Here is a 15,817-nt window from a genome sequence, read left to right as displayed (position 1 = left end):
AATACTACTGAATCAAAATTAGTAAAAAATGTTTTGGTGTTTCTATAATAAATATAAATTATTTTTTCTGTAAAATGTTCTTAACCTCATATTATTTATTTGAAAATATGATGTACGAAAATATGGTTAAGTATGTAATAAATATTTTTATTGCCTTGATTCGTTGACAGCATTTGGTAAAAATTTCTTTTAGATAAAAATTTGTACTTTCAATTTAATTTAGTTATTATAGAAAACATATTGAAAAATTATTTTTGAAGTGTTTTTGGCTTTAAAAAGGAAGGAGATAATATATTCTTTAAAATTTATTCTCAATAACTAAGTCATCAATCATAATTACTTTTACAGATATCAGAACTCTTTATTTTTAAAGCATGAATAAATTAAAGATAAAAGCTTTACTTTTCTTTCCATTTTTTTAAAATTTATTATCTCAAGTTCATTTTTAAGATCACGTCAAGTTATTAATAAGTTATATGTATAGCTAATTATATCTAAATTAATTATCCTGCTTCGACAAATATGCATTTTTTGGAAAAAAAAAAACTATACTTAAAAGTCTTAATCTCGATTTTCAATTTAGTTACATAAATAATATTATATTGTAAAGTTCTGCGTTTTTTATTGGTTGTTTTAATAGTTCAAAAATGCTATTATGTTTGATCGCGAGGAAATATTTTTGAAAAGTAGTTCAGCTTTTAAAATTTTTTTAATAGTTTAAGATATTTCGATGGTAACTTGAAAATTTGTACGCAATAATTATGGTTATTTGTTTCGTTTGATACTCACGATTGCTTTCCATCTTTATTTTAGCGACGCATAGGTAAATATTCAATTATGCAAACTACAATGAGTGATAATCCGTTTTATTGATATATTTATGCATGATCAATCTAAATTAGCCACGGTAACTACTTTTCCTTTTAGAAATGGAATTAACTTTCCAGTGCACGGATTTATAAGAGATATGTTTGAAATGAATTTTTTGTTTTTTAAATCCCGATAATGCTAAGAAATCCTGTTTTCGGCTATTTCTTCGTCTCCCTTTGATCTATTTTCTGTCGTTTTATAAATTCCGATCTGATATAGTTCAAAATCCCCTGTATTAAAGTATTTTTAAGCAAATTTACCTTGATTGCAATTTTACATTGAGATAACAAAAAAAAAAATTCTTCCTTCAATGTGTGTACTTTCTGAACTTCATTTTTGACAGTGATTTTTAAAAATGTATATTAATAGTTGTTATAACGGAACACCCTCTATATATAATTCAAAAAATGACTGAGTGAACTTACATCTACATCGACGTCTCTTATTTCGAAAAACTGATTGGCTGGCTTGTCTTTAGGTAGGAAACGAAAGAATTCTATATCGTCTTTGTACCACTTGACTGAGTAAAGATCTTCTTGCTCTGCGTCAAAAACACAAACGAGTCGGACCACTTGACCAGCCTCGATACTCTCTGGTACTTGTAATGCTTTGATCTGTAACGTCAGCACACCTGAAGAGGAAAAAAAAATTAGTTTGTAGTGATTCAAACCAATACCAGATATCACCACCATTTTGATTAGAAACATGCTTATTTCAAAATTTATGAGAATAAATTAAAATAATGCGCACTGTACAGGATGTTCAAAAAATGTTGTGTCAAATGTTTACGAGAAGTAGGGAGTCTCAAAAGGCTAGTGAGTTACAAGTAACCTACGACCGGTAGCTTTAGTAGAAGCAGAGATAGAATGTCATTGGATGGCATAAGTGAGTGATGTATTTAATTTTTTAATCGGTGTTGAACATCCGACTCAGTTCTAAGTTGACTACTATCAATGTTCCGTAGCCTTGTAATTTTCAACTCAGTCCCGAGGATAAGAGAAATCTTGGATCAAGCGTTGGGACAAACTAGCCTTGTGGAGGACTTTTTGTTGGAACTAACCCGTCTTCGCGTTGCATGAATAGGAAAACTTGCCCCTTGAGAGTCCAGTTTCTTTAAATAGTTAAGAAGCTAAAGCCATTTAGTTTTGGGAAAAATTATCTTTGTTTTATTTCCTAAACACTTAAATTTGTTATTAAGAGATCAAGGGAAAAACGTTGTGTAAAATAGTGTTTTAAAAGACTAAATAATCGCTTTTTTGGGATCCTACTGGCCTTCTTTCAAAAAAGCAATAACAGCTCTTCACAAATGAAAACTGATTATTAAGCATCCCTCACCTTCCAAGAAGTCATTTTGACCCCCCCCCCAGGAAAAAAATGTCCATTTTATACTATAGGAAACTGTTCTTTGCTCCCTTATCTCACTTATGATCCGGTGCTCAGAAGCCGAACCAATTCCTTGTCTAATTTAATTGCCTTTAAATTGCCCCAAAGAGAGAATTATTTGTCTGTCATATACAGTGATATTCATAAACAGTTAGAGATGCGAAAAGGGGAAGGACTCTGGTTGGTATTTTTTGGGGTTATTCCTTCCAAAGAGTTCTAAAGAGTTCTAATGGATTACTCATCGTACAGGTGCCATCTAATTTCATTGTCTTTAAATTGCCCTAAACAGAGAATTATCTGTCTGTGATATACAGTCATATTTATAAACAGTTAGAGATACGAAAAGGGGAAGGACTCTGGTTGGTATTTTTGGGGTTTATTCCTTCTGAAGATTTATAATGGATCACTCATTGTAAAAGTGCCATCTGATTTAATTGTCTTTAAATTGCCCCTAACAGAGAATTATCTTTTTTGATATACAGTGACATTTATAAATATTTAGAGACATGAATAGGGGAAGGACTCTGGTTGGTATTTTTTGGGGTTATTCCTTCTAAACAGTTCTAACGGATTACTCATCGTAAAGGTGCCATCTAATTTAATTGTCTTTAAATTGCCCCAAACAGTGAATTATCTTTTTTGATATACAGTGACATTTATAAATATTTAGAGACATGAGTAGGGGAAGGTTTCTGGTTGGTATTTTTTAGGGTTATTCCTTCTAAAGATTTCCAATGAATCACTCATCGCAAAGTCATCGAAATTTTCTTTCGTTTATTTCATTTCAGCATTTAAATGTTTTATTTATTCCAAAATTTTAATTTATTAAAATGTTTTTATTTTCTTCTATTTTGATTGATTATTAATAATTTAAATTGAAATTATAATTTTTTTAATTATCCATTTTGCAGTACATTTGCAATAGATTTTTAAACATTTTATTTATTACTTTATTACTTAATCTTTTCATCATCATCAAATTCTTGATTTTCACAATCATGATTCATGATTTTTACAATCGAAAAATTTTCTGATATAAAAGAGCAACCGATTTTGTAATCATTCAGTAGAATTAGAATTTTGAAGAAGATTAAAAACAAAATATATTATCAGGGTTGGCTCATTACGTATCACAATTCCTTATCTGACTTTTTCCTATGCCAACACATTTTTTTACAATATTTTCTTTAGAAAATTTTAAATGTATGATTTGGTTACTTTTAAATAGTTACTTTTTATTATGCACAAAAAAGGTAACTTTTTCGTAATCCATTCAATAAAATTAGAAGGCTGAAGAAGCTTAGAAACGAATATATTATTAGGGTTGGCTCATTGTGTATCAAAATTCATCATCTAACTTTTTTCTATGTCAACATATTTTTGTTACAATATTCTCATTAGAATATTTTAAATGTATAACATTATTATAAAACTAATCATATAACTATAAACGACCAAAAGTGTAATTTATAAGAGAAAACTTTAAAAAAAATGGACCATTGCTAAAGGAAAACAAAGTCAAAATACAAATCTCTAATAATAGATGCCAATTTGGTGAGATGAAATTTTAGCAATAGAAGGAAAACATAAAATGAATGTAATAAGTATGCTTTGTGTATCGTGAAAATCTGTAGCCCGAAATAAAATTTTATTTACATTATAAACTAAGAAATAAGTAAAAATTATTTAAAACTGTGTGGGGGGGGGACTTATAATTTAATGCCTTTGTTTGACTTAAACTTAAAACAATACATTAAACATTTTTTAAACAATATATTGCAATAATATTTACAAGAAATCTAATCTTTTGATGATTAAAATTAGCTCATTTTAAAAAACAATAGCAAATTTTTTCCATAACTTTATTAACTATTTAAATTTAAGGGTAAATACAATCCAAAGAGAGAAAAATGGTTAAAATAAAACAATATGTGGCGGCAATGCTTAAAAATTGATAATATTGTTTAAAATTAAATTCTTTTAATCCGCATTATTATAAGTAGAGATTAAAATTAAGGACATAAGTTTCATGTTTAACATTTATAACATCTCAATGCTAAGAAAAAAACAACTTATCTAATGATTAAATAATTAAATAAAAAATATGCAGTAGAAAAAGATATTTAAATAAGCTATTTCTTAATAAATTAAGCAGATTATAAAATATTTTCCAAAGGATGTTACTTGTTTGAAATGCAAGTAGCTCTAAATTTAATTTATTTTCAAACAGTAAACCCATTATATAATCAAATAACTAAATTTTCTAATAATTAGGTTTTGGTTTTATTTATTTTCCAACAATAATTTTTTGCAATATTTTATCTTTTTATTCCTTAAATTTTTTATTAATTTTTAATACCACAAAAGGTATGTTTGGAAAAAAGAAAGTCATTCTTTGAAGAAAAGACTAATTATTCAAACTTTAGAAAAATTAATTATTTTTGATGAAAAACAAACTTTATTTGTGTATATTAAGATCAAGATATGTGTAAAGCTTGCTAATAAGCATTTAACTTTTAAGCATATATTTTTTTAAAACTTATTTTTGAAATAAGAACCCATTGCTTTAAGAATAGACAGTTCTAAAAAAATTGAAGTTTTAAAAACGTCCAGTAAAACAATCTGTTTCAGGATTAGGAATTTTCCAGCACTTTTTGCTATTTGCAGTAAATAACGTTATTAAAAACAATTATTGCATCATCCAAAACAAAATTAATGTTTTAAATCAATAAAACTCTTTAAAAGAAAAGGCACGTTATTTTTTTTCAGGACTTTTTGTTCTACCACCGATGTTATTTCGTTACTTGTAACTAGAGAGAATCACAAATAAAAAATACTTCCAAGAGGCTATACTTTAGAATAAATATCTAAAACATATTAATTCACATTTTGAAAACTAATTGGTTATTCAATACTTTGCCATTGGAATGATTTTTAATCTAATGTTAATGGAGAAATAAAATGGAAGAATCGCGCTTAGTTGCCTTTAATTAAAAACCTCCCCTTTCACCTTTCTCCTCGCGATATAAGAAAGGATCTGAAATAGATAACAGAAAAACAATGTGACAACTAAGAGATTATTTCGAGCAAGGCTTAATAATTACTATTTTATCGACCGCCATTTTTTCCCCCTTTTTAACTTCGATTCTTACTAAAATCGTCTGCAGGAAGGAAGAACGTTTTTTCTCCCTTTTCATTATTAATCTCAGTTTTGTTTTCCAAATTTAATTAGGCGTTCATATTGTTTTATCTCTTGGAAAAAATTATTAAATAGGAAAGTTTTTAGATTTTTTTCATTCACATTTAGAGGGTCTTCGTTTATTTATATGCTAATCTTAAAGAAAAATGGCTTTTCGAAGGATTATTTCTTTCAAAGTAATGGGCGTCAAATTAAAGTTGTTGTTATTTTTTTTCCTTTTTTCGTCAAAGTCTGTTTTTCGATGAAATTAGAAGAAGAAAAAAATAATTTACTTTTTAATTTTTTGAGATTTTATTTACAAGAGCGGTAAAGAATTATCCAAGTTAACTTTTTATTATTTTTGATATTGAATATTGCAAGGATATCAATTTGCTCTTCATTAAAATTTTTTAAGAAAATATTTTTAATTGAATTCAAAATATAGTTTTAATCATCGCTGTAAAGGCTTCGATAAAGGTGTTTTTATTCATTATTTTTAATAAATACTATTGCTAATTCGAACTGTTAGCAAATATGAAATATAAAATTATTAATTGTTTAAGTATTGAGGAGGTTTGTATTAAAGTTTATTACCAAAGATTTTAGAGATTAATCGCAATTAAAGTTTTGCGGATTATTGCAATGAGTTAAGGCTGTAAGCTGTAAGTTTTTTCCCAGGAAAAACAATAATAGATATAATATAGAAATGATTTAATTAGATCATCTAAAGCAAACTTTTAAAAGTAACTTATTTTTCAGTAACATGGGTAAATATATGTTATATAATCCCGCGAAAACCTGTTGGAAATCTCTTCATTTTAACTTATTTGATATCATTTTTATTTCTTTTCTCAGGTTTAGTTTAAGCTCCATTTGGTGTCTTAGCAATGAGTACATAAAAGCGTTTGTGTTCAGCTTATTTCGGGCAACGTTTGTGTTCAGCTTATTTAGAACAAAGCTTGTGTTCAGCTTGTTTAGAACAAAGCTTGTGTTCAGCTTATTTAGAGCGTTTCCAGCTTTTATTACATTAAACTATACATCCGAATTTAGGCTTCAAGCAATCTTACATCGCTTTACTTACATGGGGGGGGGGAGAAATTCTGATGAAATGACTGTACTGTATAGTAATGACATTTCTATTTAAAAAAAAAGAAGCATATAATTCAGGTTAATGAAACCAAAATATGCGGTATTTAAGAAAATTCCGTATTTCTTTCGTAATTCTACAGTTCATATGGAAAGGGTTTACCGGAAATTCTGGTTTCAAAAATTATGGTTCTTAATGCAGCACATTTAATAAACAGTAGAAAACTGAAAAGTAAATTTAACTGAATAAATGGTTCCATTGCGATGCTCTAAAGCAGCATCATAAAATCACAAAATTTTACCACATTTACCAAACTTTATGACATTCTATAAAGCTCCCATAGCGTCCCATAGCATCAGACACATGGTACATGTTTGAATATTTTGGTACATTAGACCGTACTTTTTTCTCAGTGCAGTTGGAATCCTATTCATAGATGTGAATTCCCCCCCCCCCTAAACTCCTTCAGCTCTGCTCTCCATCTGCCAATCGTGGTTTCTATGAGTCAATTTATATTTTGACAATTTTAATAATTTAGTTAACGATATAGCATCCCGTACTTTCAAAAAGTTTGAAATACATTCTAATGTGATTCTTACATTTCGCACTCCGGGGTTCCCGCCAAAACCACTCACACTTGTTATCTCTTCCTTTTTTTAATGTCTTGTGTTAAGTTACAGCTAGAAGCATTGTTGGCAGCCATCAGTATGCTGGTGGGTGAATATTTTGATCAGACTGCATAGGGCCCCGAGTGTGCATGTTATCGTTCCTCGTTAAACTGTTTTACCGTAAAGATCTCGACTTCGCGTGCAGATCATTGGGCTATTAAAGTAGGATGCCACCCTCTTTGCAGAGGGTCAAAATTGTGATGACGGATTGTCTTCGAATCATCCTCAAGGATGTTTCCCAGACTGCCCCCAACAGCGCAATATGCAGTTTTAGTCTGACATAAATAAAGTGCCTACCTACTCTTCTACTTCTCCTTCTTAATTTTTCTTGTTTAAGTTTAATCCTTTTCCTCAACTGGTTAAATAATTTATGGGTAATCATTAAGGAATGCCATTATTCACAGATTCAAAGTTGTAGTATGTTCATTTCTACGCATTTTTTTGTGTGCTTTATTCTCATAACTTTGCTCTAATTTTGTATTACTCAGCATAAAGTGTATACTGTGTCCATTTCTTAACATTTCTACTGTCTTTTGGTGGGTAATCATCATCAAGGAAGGTCATTGTTCATAGATTCAAAACTACAGTATGTTCATTTCTATACATTTCTTTGTTCTTTATTCACGTAGCTTTGCCCTAATTTTGTACTACGCAGTATAATGTGTACCCTATTTTCTTTTGGATTAAACGCAACATTAATCTATCAAGCAATTTTTTTAGCTTTTGAATACTTTTTTAGTTGTAATAAAAACTCCTGAATTACATTTTTAAATCTCATATCAGTAATTCAGGTAAATAAGTGTAACATGATGTCGCAGTACTCTTTTTGTCTTTTAATTGTTTGATTTCATATTTATTGTTACAATGAAAAAAAAAAGTTTGGTCAGAATTTCCAGAATTATGGTAACATTTAAAGTCTGGCTCTATCGGAAAACCAAAAAGGCCAACAATTTTTATTGAATTGAGTTGGCAATGAACTTTTGGTCAAATTAACAATAAAATATGATTTTATTACCATGCTGTTAGGAAGTAAATGTGGTAAAATGAAGCAATTTCAATCAAAAGTTGGTAATTTCAACAGCACTTGTATAATTTGACACGACACAAAAGTTTTCAGTTTAATAGCCTCTATTTTATTTAGTAAACACTTGTTAACTTTGTTTTTCGTCAGTTAATTATTCTTTTCCCTTTGATTCTTATGTCTACCCAATTTTTTAAACTATTAAAAAAGTGTAACTAGTAAACTATTAAACAAGACTGAACTAAATCAGTAGTTTAATTGTTATGCATCAGGCCCACCCTATAAACGGGTATCTATGGCAGTGTGGTGTGGGTATTGTTGCTCGCCTCCGTGACTTAGGTTCACAGGTGCCCACTGGGTAACGTTAAATGAGCAAAACTTCCGAGGTGAAGAACTTGCTCAGTGCTTGCGGTAAAGTAANAAAAAAAAAAAAAAAAAAAAAAATATATATATATATATATATATTGGTCATTTTTGGAATACACATATCACACAGCTAAATTTAACTAAATGTAGTTTAATTTAAAATGCATAGATATTTTTCGAATATTTTTTCAGATTAGCTAAAGTTTTATTGGAGATTTTTTAAAATTAAAAAAAATACTTTAAAACAGTGGTTAATGTAAATTAAAAAAAAAAGAAACTGTTTATATTTCATAATATTTGGAAGGAAATGTATTTAATAATGTGCTAAAATAATTGTTGGACATATGCTTTTACCTTTTGTTCATTAACTATTGTAGCGTAAAACAGGAATGAATTTTATCGTGGAAAACGTAATTACCAGGCACAACTATGATTACTTACTAACACTGATTTTTTCTAAAAACCTATTAGTTGTTAATGATTTCCAAAGTCACAATGTCTTAATGAATATTTCAGAAATGATAGAAATACTTTTGCATCAAAATTAAGACATGGAATAACATGAGCCTGCACGGAACTTAATAAAGCCAATAAATTGTTTTTGTACGAAATCTAAACATAAACATAGAGGAAAAAATATTTTTAAAATAATTGCCTCAGATAAACTTAATTTTGCGGTACTCACTAAAGCTGAAAAAACAATTTCTTAGAATCGTCCAACTTTTTTAACTATTAGCGAAGAATATTTTAATACTATGAACTTCAAATACAATTTCCGTTTCCAATAATTTATTTAATTTTACAGTTTCAGTGTTTTAATGAATATTTGAAAAATGATATAAATACTTTTGCATCAAAATTAAAACAAGGAGTAATCTGAAATTACACGGATTTAATTTAGTCAAGAACTTGTTTTAATGCAAAATCTATACATAAACAAAGAAAAAAAACTATTTTTAATTTATTACTACTATTATTATTTTCCTCATATAAATTCAATTTCGTCCCCACTAAAGCTAAAAAAATATCTTAGAATAGTTTGACATTTTGAACTACTAAAGAAAGATGTTTTAACAATATAAACTTTAAATACAATTTCATGAAATTAATTTTTTATGTCAATATTTGGTGGAAAATAAATTCCTCTTCAAAAATAGGTTTCGTATATACCAGAAGATAATTAAAAACAGTTAAGCTTTTTTCAGTTATGCTCTACAGGAAAAATCTATTAACATTATATTTTGAATTTTAAGTATTAAAATTAAATTGAAAAATAGTAAAAGCTATGTAAAAACACAAAAATTTTTTACAATAAACTCTTCTTTTTATAATCGAATCCACCAATTTGCTTTTACAAAACATTTTCTGTAAATCTATAAATGTTTTCGGTGTTTGCCTTAATTTACAGTTTTAAATATGAATTGACCGTATTTCATTTCTTTAGAGTTAAAACTTTAAATTTTTTACACGTGTTTTTTTCAATGTTCAGTTTTCAACAAAAGTTTGTAAACTTTCCTGATCATACGAGTTACTTAATTTTGTAGAAAAGTTAAAACTCAATGAAATTTTTTTTAATTTGACATTTTGTATTTACATTACCATTTTAATCTAGTTTTATGAATTATTGAATCAGTGCAAAAGGCTACAAATAAAACTTTGTGACTAACTTTGAACGAAAGAAATACAATCAAAATAAAAAAATTGATCTAAAATTTATCAGTAAAATGATATTTTTATGAATTTTTGCTCAAGTATTTAAAGGGAATCAGTAGGCAAATATCAATAATGCTAAAACTGAAAATTTTCGTTGTACCCTTTCTAAGAAACAACTTACGTCGATTTGAAATTTTTTGGGGATATTTGAAATTATATCAGTTGTATGTTGTGATAATGTTTAGTATTAACAGGAATCTTTCTTAGTTATGAAAGAGTTTTGATGTAACTTTCTTAAAAAAAGCTCTCAGCTCATTATTTTTTAAACAATCTTTTGCCAAGATAAAACTTAATTGGTATCACAGTGTAAAAATGTTATATGTCTAGTATTCTGTGACAGTGTATTCTGTGAAAGAAACGGAAGGAATATCCTATTTAGATGCATAGCATTTAGATTTCAGCAATTTCTTATTTTAATTTAAATTTTTTTATGATTATTTATTTTGGATTTCAACAATATTTTGGATGCAAAGCATTTAGATTTAAACAAAGTCTTGTAAATTTTCTTAATCGTGCAGGTCACTAAAATGTTAAAAAAGTTAAAACTTAAGAGAAAGTCAATAAATTTAAAATTTTTATTTACATACCACTTTTAATTTAATTTTACGAAGTAATGAAATACGAGTGTTAACAAAATTTCAAAGAAATATAGTACGATTCAAATATTCTTTTTAGCATTACCACATAATTAATTAGACATAATTTAATAATTTGGTAAAATTAAGAACAAACAGAACAGTATAACTAAGTATATTTTGTAGATATTTTACTCAAAGGTGACAAATAAAACTTTGTATCCAGCTTTGAAGTCTAACTTTGAATCAAAAACATAATTGATGCTAAATTAAGCAGTAAAATGACAATAATATGAATGTTTGCCAGGGTTTTTGAAACATTCAGTTTTCATTAAAATCTTGTAAATTTTCTTAATCATGCAGGTTATTTAATTGTTTAAAAAAAGTTACAACTTATTAAAAGTATTTAAATAAGAGATTTTATTTACATATAACTTTTAATCTAATTTTATGAACTGATGAAAGACGAGTCTAATAAGATTTCGAATAAATATAATACAAATTCAAGTACTTTTTCTAAACCTTTTCCACATAAGTTAATTAGACGTAAGTTAATAATTTGGTAAAATTAAAGGCAAACAAAAACAGTATCACTAAGTATATTGGGGAAAATATTTACTCAAAGGTAACAAATAAAACTTTGTGTCTAACTTTGAAGATATGAAACACAATAAAAAAATATTTGATGCGAAATTAAGCAGTGAAGTGACAATGATATGAATGTTGATATTCTATTCTTACAAGAATTAAGTCTAAGCTGTTTCTTAAACAACATTAATAACCCGGAGGAAAATATTTTCTAACTATTCCTGATAAGGAATGTTTATCTGATGGATTTTATTAATTTAATGGAGTTAAGTAATTCAATTAATCAGCTGATAAGAATTTTCTTTTATAGACAGATAAGGTTGTTTTAATTAATATGAATAACTCGCATTTCATGTAAAAATAAAAGGTTTATTTGTTTGAACTGCTTTTATAAGAGAGATGAATAATTTTATTAAGAGATGTATCGCATATAATAAAGTAATAATTCGTTAATATATAAAGGTTTTACATAGGTTTATGTATTTGAATTTGTAAATTTGTATAATTAATCGAGAACTACATTAAATGCTTAATTATTCATTATTATTTGAAAGAATCGGAAAATAATAATAAAGAAATGTTTAATGAAGTTCATTATTTAATTCTTATTATAAATGGTTATACAATTACTTTTTTCATATGTTACGGATAAAGTAAAAAAGACAGACAAATCTAAGTTCATGCAATTAAAATAGAAATTACCTATTTTAGTAGATTAAAATCCAAAAAAGCTCTTGTATTTCAATCTTCAACCAGTTAAAGCGGTGTCTTGGGATATTCATCCACTTTTAGATGCACGTGGATAATTTTTTTTTAAATTTTTTTTTTCCGCACGTGCGCTGTATAAAGCAACTACTTCAATTTCTCTTATCTGGCGCAGTTTTTATTATTATTTTCTTAATTTTAAGGAAATAATTTCGTTATCAGTTTAAAATTGATTCAAACGCTTCGCTTAATTTTTTTTAAATATTTAAGCTATAGCAAAAATGGCACTAGACCTAGTATATATTTCGGACATTTACCAAAGGTCTAGTCATACTAGGTCTGATTAAGTGCCATTGCCCGTTACACATTTGCCTGGTATATCCTACACTAATGTTTTTTTAAGGTCAAGTGCCATTGCCGATATACATTCGCCCAGTATACCCTACACTGATATTTTTTTAAAGTCAAGTGCCATTGCCCGGTATATATTTGCCCGATACTCAAAACACTGATGTTTGTTCTAATCTATTGTCAGTAAGTATTAAAATATCGAATAAATGTAATTATATTTACGAATAAATTAATATAAAATCGGATGTAATAAATATTTCGGACATTCACCAAAGCGACTAATTTGATTGTCAACATTCACCGGTGAAAGTCAACAACCACCGATTTCGGTCATTCACAGTAACATGCACATCATTTACATAATAACCTCATCAGGATGATTATTTCATACTTCGCCTAAATAGCATCCGGCATTTCAAAAAATAAAAATAATTGGTTTTGTTTGCGATGATCTCGTAAGGCGATAAAGAATCATGCATAGTACAGGTAAGGAAGATATTAACCTTGAAGGAAAACTAATCTTAGTAAAACCTAATGTTTATAATGCATATTATACGGACAATAGCCATAATTTTAAAAACTGTCAGGAAGACCGGGCAATGGTTTTGAACCTTAACAGGAACTTCAAGTTATTGAATTTCTATATTGTACGAGACTCATAAGTACTATAAAATGGTAAAGTTTATTATGCAATATCTAGTTTGTTGTTTGAAAATAAAGCACTCTATTAACAACCCATTGTGGACCTGGCGGGTAATGGAGGTTAAGGCTCTACAATTTCGTGACCAAAGATATGAATGTGGACTGGTGGTCAGCATTGCAGACAAATTTTTTTTTACTTCCCAGACAAACTGTTGCCCATTAATTTGAATCTGGACTTCAAGCCACCACTCAGGATCAAACCCCAGTTCTGTACAAGGAGAACTTAGTCCCGTCCACTGAGCCATTTCCGATCGGTATTGCTTAATCGACATTCGTAACGTAGTTTCGAACTTTTATCGAATGGGACTGGTTGGATAACAGTTATTTCTAGTTAAAGGTGGGAAGGTAAGAGATTCTTCGGGCTTTAACTGAGTAGAATTGGTAATGTCAGCTTAAACTTTTTTAAATAAAGGTTTATCTTTCATTTTTACTATATTCGTAATTTATTGGGCAGCCCTACAATAATAGAACTGACAGCAAATAAGTTGTGATGTAAGGGTGAGGAAGCATATTTTAATAAAAATGAACTCCCACGTTTTGCAGATATACTAAGAACCCTTCATAAAATACTATTATTAAGTGTATATACAGATATAGATATTTGCGCTCATTCCTGCTGCTTGAAAGTGATAATTTCAGCTGCAGATTTTCAGCGTCGTCTCTTGGTTTGCAGGAGTCGGTCAAAAGGGCAGTTTTAGTTACGGGTTCTAAGCGTGACAAGGAAGAAGCTTGTCACTCATATCTTGATATCACTGCTCAATATAGACTAAATCATGACCTGGACCGTTGCTGCTATGGAAGTAACATTTATCGGTACCAGAAAATTGATAGAACTAGATAGTATAAAATATCCATGTAGGTGTCGATGTTCAATTTACCAAAGGCCCCAGGACATACCACGAAAAGCATATTCAATCATATATATTAATGTAAATCCTCCTTTATTCAATTCATTATTGTAAAGTAGTGTATATATAAAAAAATAAAAAGTTTATACAGCATATAGAGAGCAAAAAAAAAAAAAAAATTCTCGATGCACAATTTTTTGAAAAAAAAATCAATTTTTCAGGTATTTTTGATAAGTGATTGAAACTTGACTGCATTTTGAAAAAACCATTTATTAAAACTTACTTCTTTAAAATGATGTAAAAGTTTTATATCATACAGATGAAAATATTTTCGTAAATATAATAAGTAAAAGTAATGAAAGTAACATGTATATATCAAACATAATTTTTCGCATGGGAATATTTTTAGATAAACACATTTTATAATTGTGAGCAAAATTTTTCGATTCACCTACAAAATTCCCGAAATATTAAAATTACCATTAAGAAGTTCAAACTTTGATTAAGCAACTTTAAGAACTATTAAGACCATATTTCCCAGATTGCGGCTAACCCTTATATTTTAAGTGTCAGAAATTGAAATCAGTTTAAAAAAGGTATGTTGATTCGAAGAAAGCATGTTTTTGTTTCTGATTTCATAACTTGAAATTAAGTTAGCACTATTTAATTTATCCATAACATATTTGATGTTACCCCTCGAACCATGAAACACGAGTCCTAGTACGTGAAGATCAGTTCATTAGATCAAAAGTTATTTAGTTTTTTCCCCCAGTTTATTTTGCGCATTGTATTGACAAAATATTTCAATACAGATAAGATAATGCAGGAAAAAGGTATTTCCAAGTAAAATTATTGCACATGATCTTAATGATTTTACATAGTTAGGATAAATTCAAATATTGATGAAAAATATATGCTTCAATAAAAAATCTCATAAGTAAACGTGTATATTTTTCAACCTTACAGATTGCGCATTAAACTATTCGAATTATGATTTTATAAAGAAATATTTTGAAAGCATTATCCACAGATAAACTCACTTGGTCAGATAGGTCGGGTATAGTTTACCAACCACGCGAAAATTTTGTTATCGACGGAGAAATATGTTTTCCTCACTGTTCTGACCTTCCTCGACACAGAACATGTTCGCCTGTTGCTCTGGCCAGCACGTTCTCCTGATCTCTCACCAATTGAAAACGTCTGGTCAATTTTTGCCGAATAACGGGCACGCCACCACTCGTCAGTCACTACGGTCAATGAATTGTGGCATAATGTTGAAGCTGCATGGAATGCTGTACCTAGTCCATGCTATCAAATCTCTGTTCGGCTCGATGCCCAGGAGTAAAACTGCTGTAATTGCTGCCGGGAGAGGCAACTCTGAGTACTGATTCCTCAGGATCTATACATCTAAATATCCTTAAAATTTAATCACTTGTTCTTCCAACTATACTGTATGTGCCCAATAAATATCATTCTGTTATTTACATTCCTTCTTCGTGTAGCAATTTTAATGGCCAGTAGTATATATACATAATGAAGATAATACAAAGGAAAATCACAGACATATGAAAAAAAAAGGGGGGGGTAAGAAAAATAATAAAAGAAAAGTAACAAACAACTGGGGAAAAAAATTTAAAGAAAAAAGACATAAATAATAATAAAAAAAAATGAAAGATATATTCTTTTCATCAGCCCACACGATTATATCCGGAAAAAAGAGTGCTTTCTGATATTGTGTCAATATGGCCAAAGCAAAATATAT

The 15,817-nt window shown here is 28.6% G+C and overlaps 1 protein-coding gene across 1 annotated transcript in view; it reads right to left on the bottom strand.

The window, feature by feature from the left end:
* LOC107456635 (uncharacterized) overlaps window positions 1–15,817 on the bottom strand; it is a 166,010-nt gene that overhangs the window by 16,007 nt on the left and 134,186 nt on the right. The window contains exon 2 of the mRNA XM_016074541.3: window positions 1,296–1,501. Coding sequence (XP_015930027.1) covers window positions 1,296–1,501 — 206 coding nt within the window. The remainder of the gene's footprint in view (window positions 1–1,295; window positions 1,502–15,817) is intronic.

The sequence above is a fragment of the Parasteatoda tepidariorum genome, chromosome 1, assembly GCF_043381705.1.
Source record: "Parasteatoda tepidariorum isolate YZ-2023 chromosome 1, CAS_Ptep_4.0, whole genome shotgun sequence".
NCBI classification, from domain to species: Eukaryota; Metazoa; Arthropoda; class Arachnida; order Araneae; family Theridiidae; genus Parasteatoda; species Parasteatoda tepidariorum.
The sequence above is the reverse complement of the archived record's forward strand: the minus strand, read 5'-3'. Positions and strand labels throughout refer to the sequence as shown.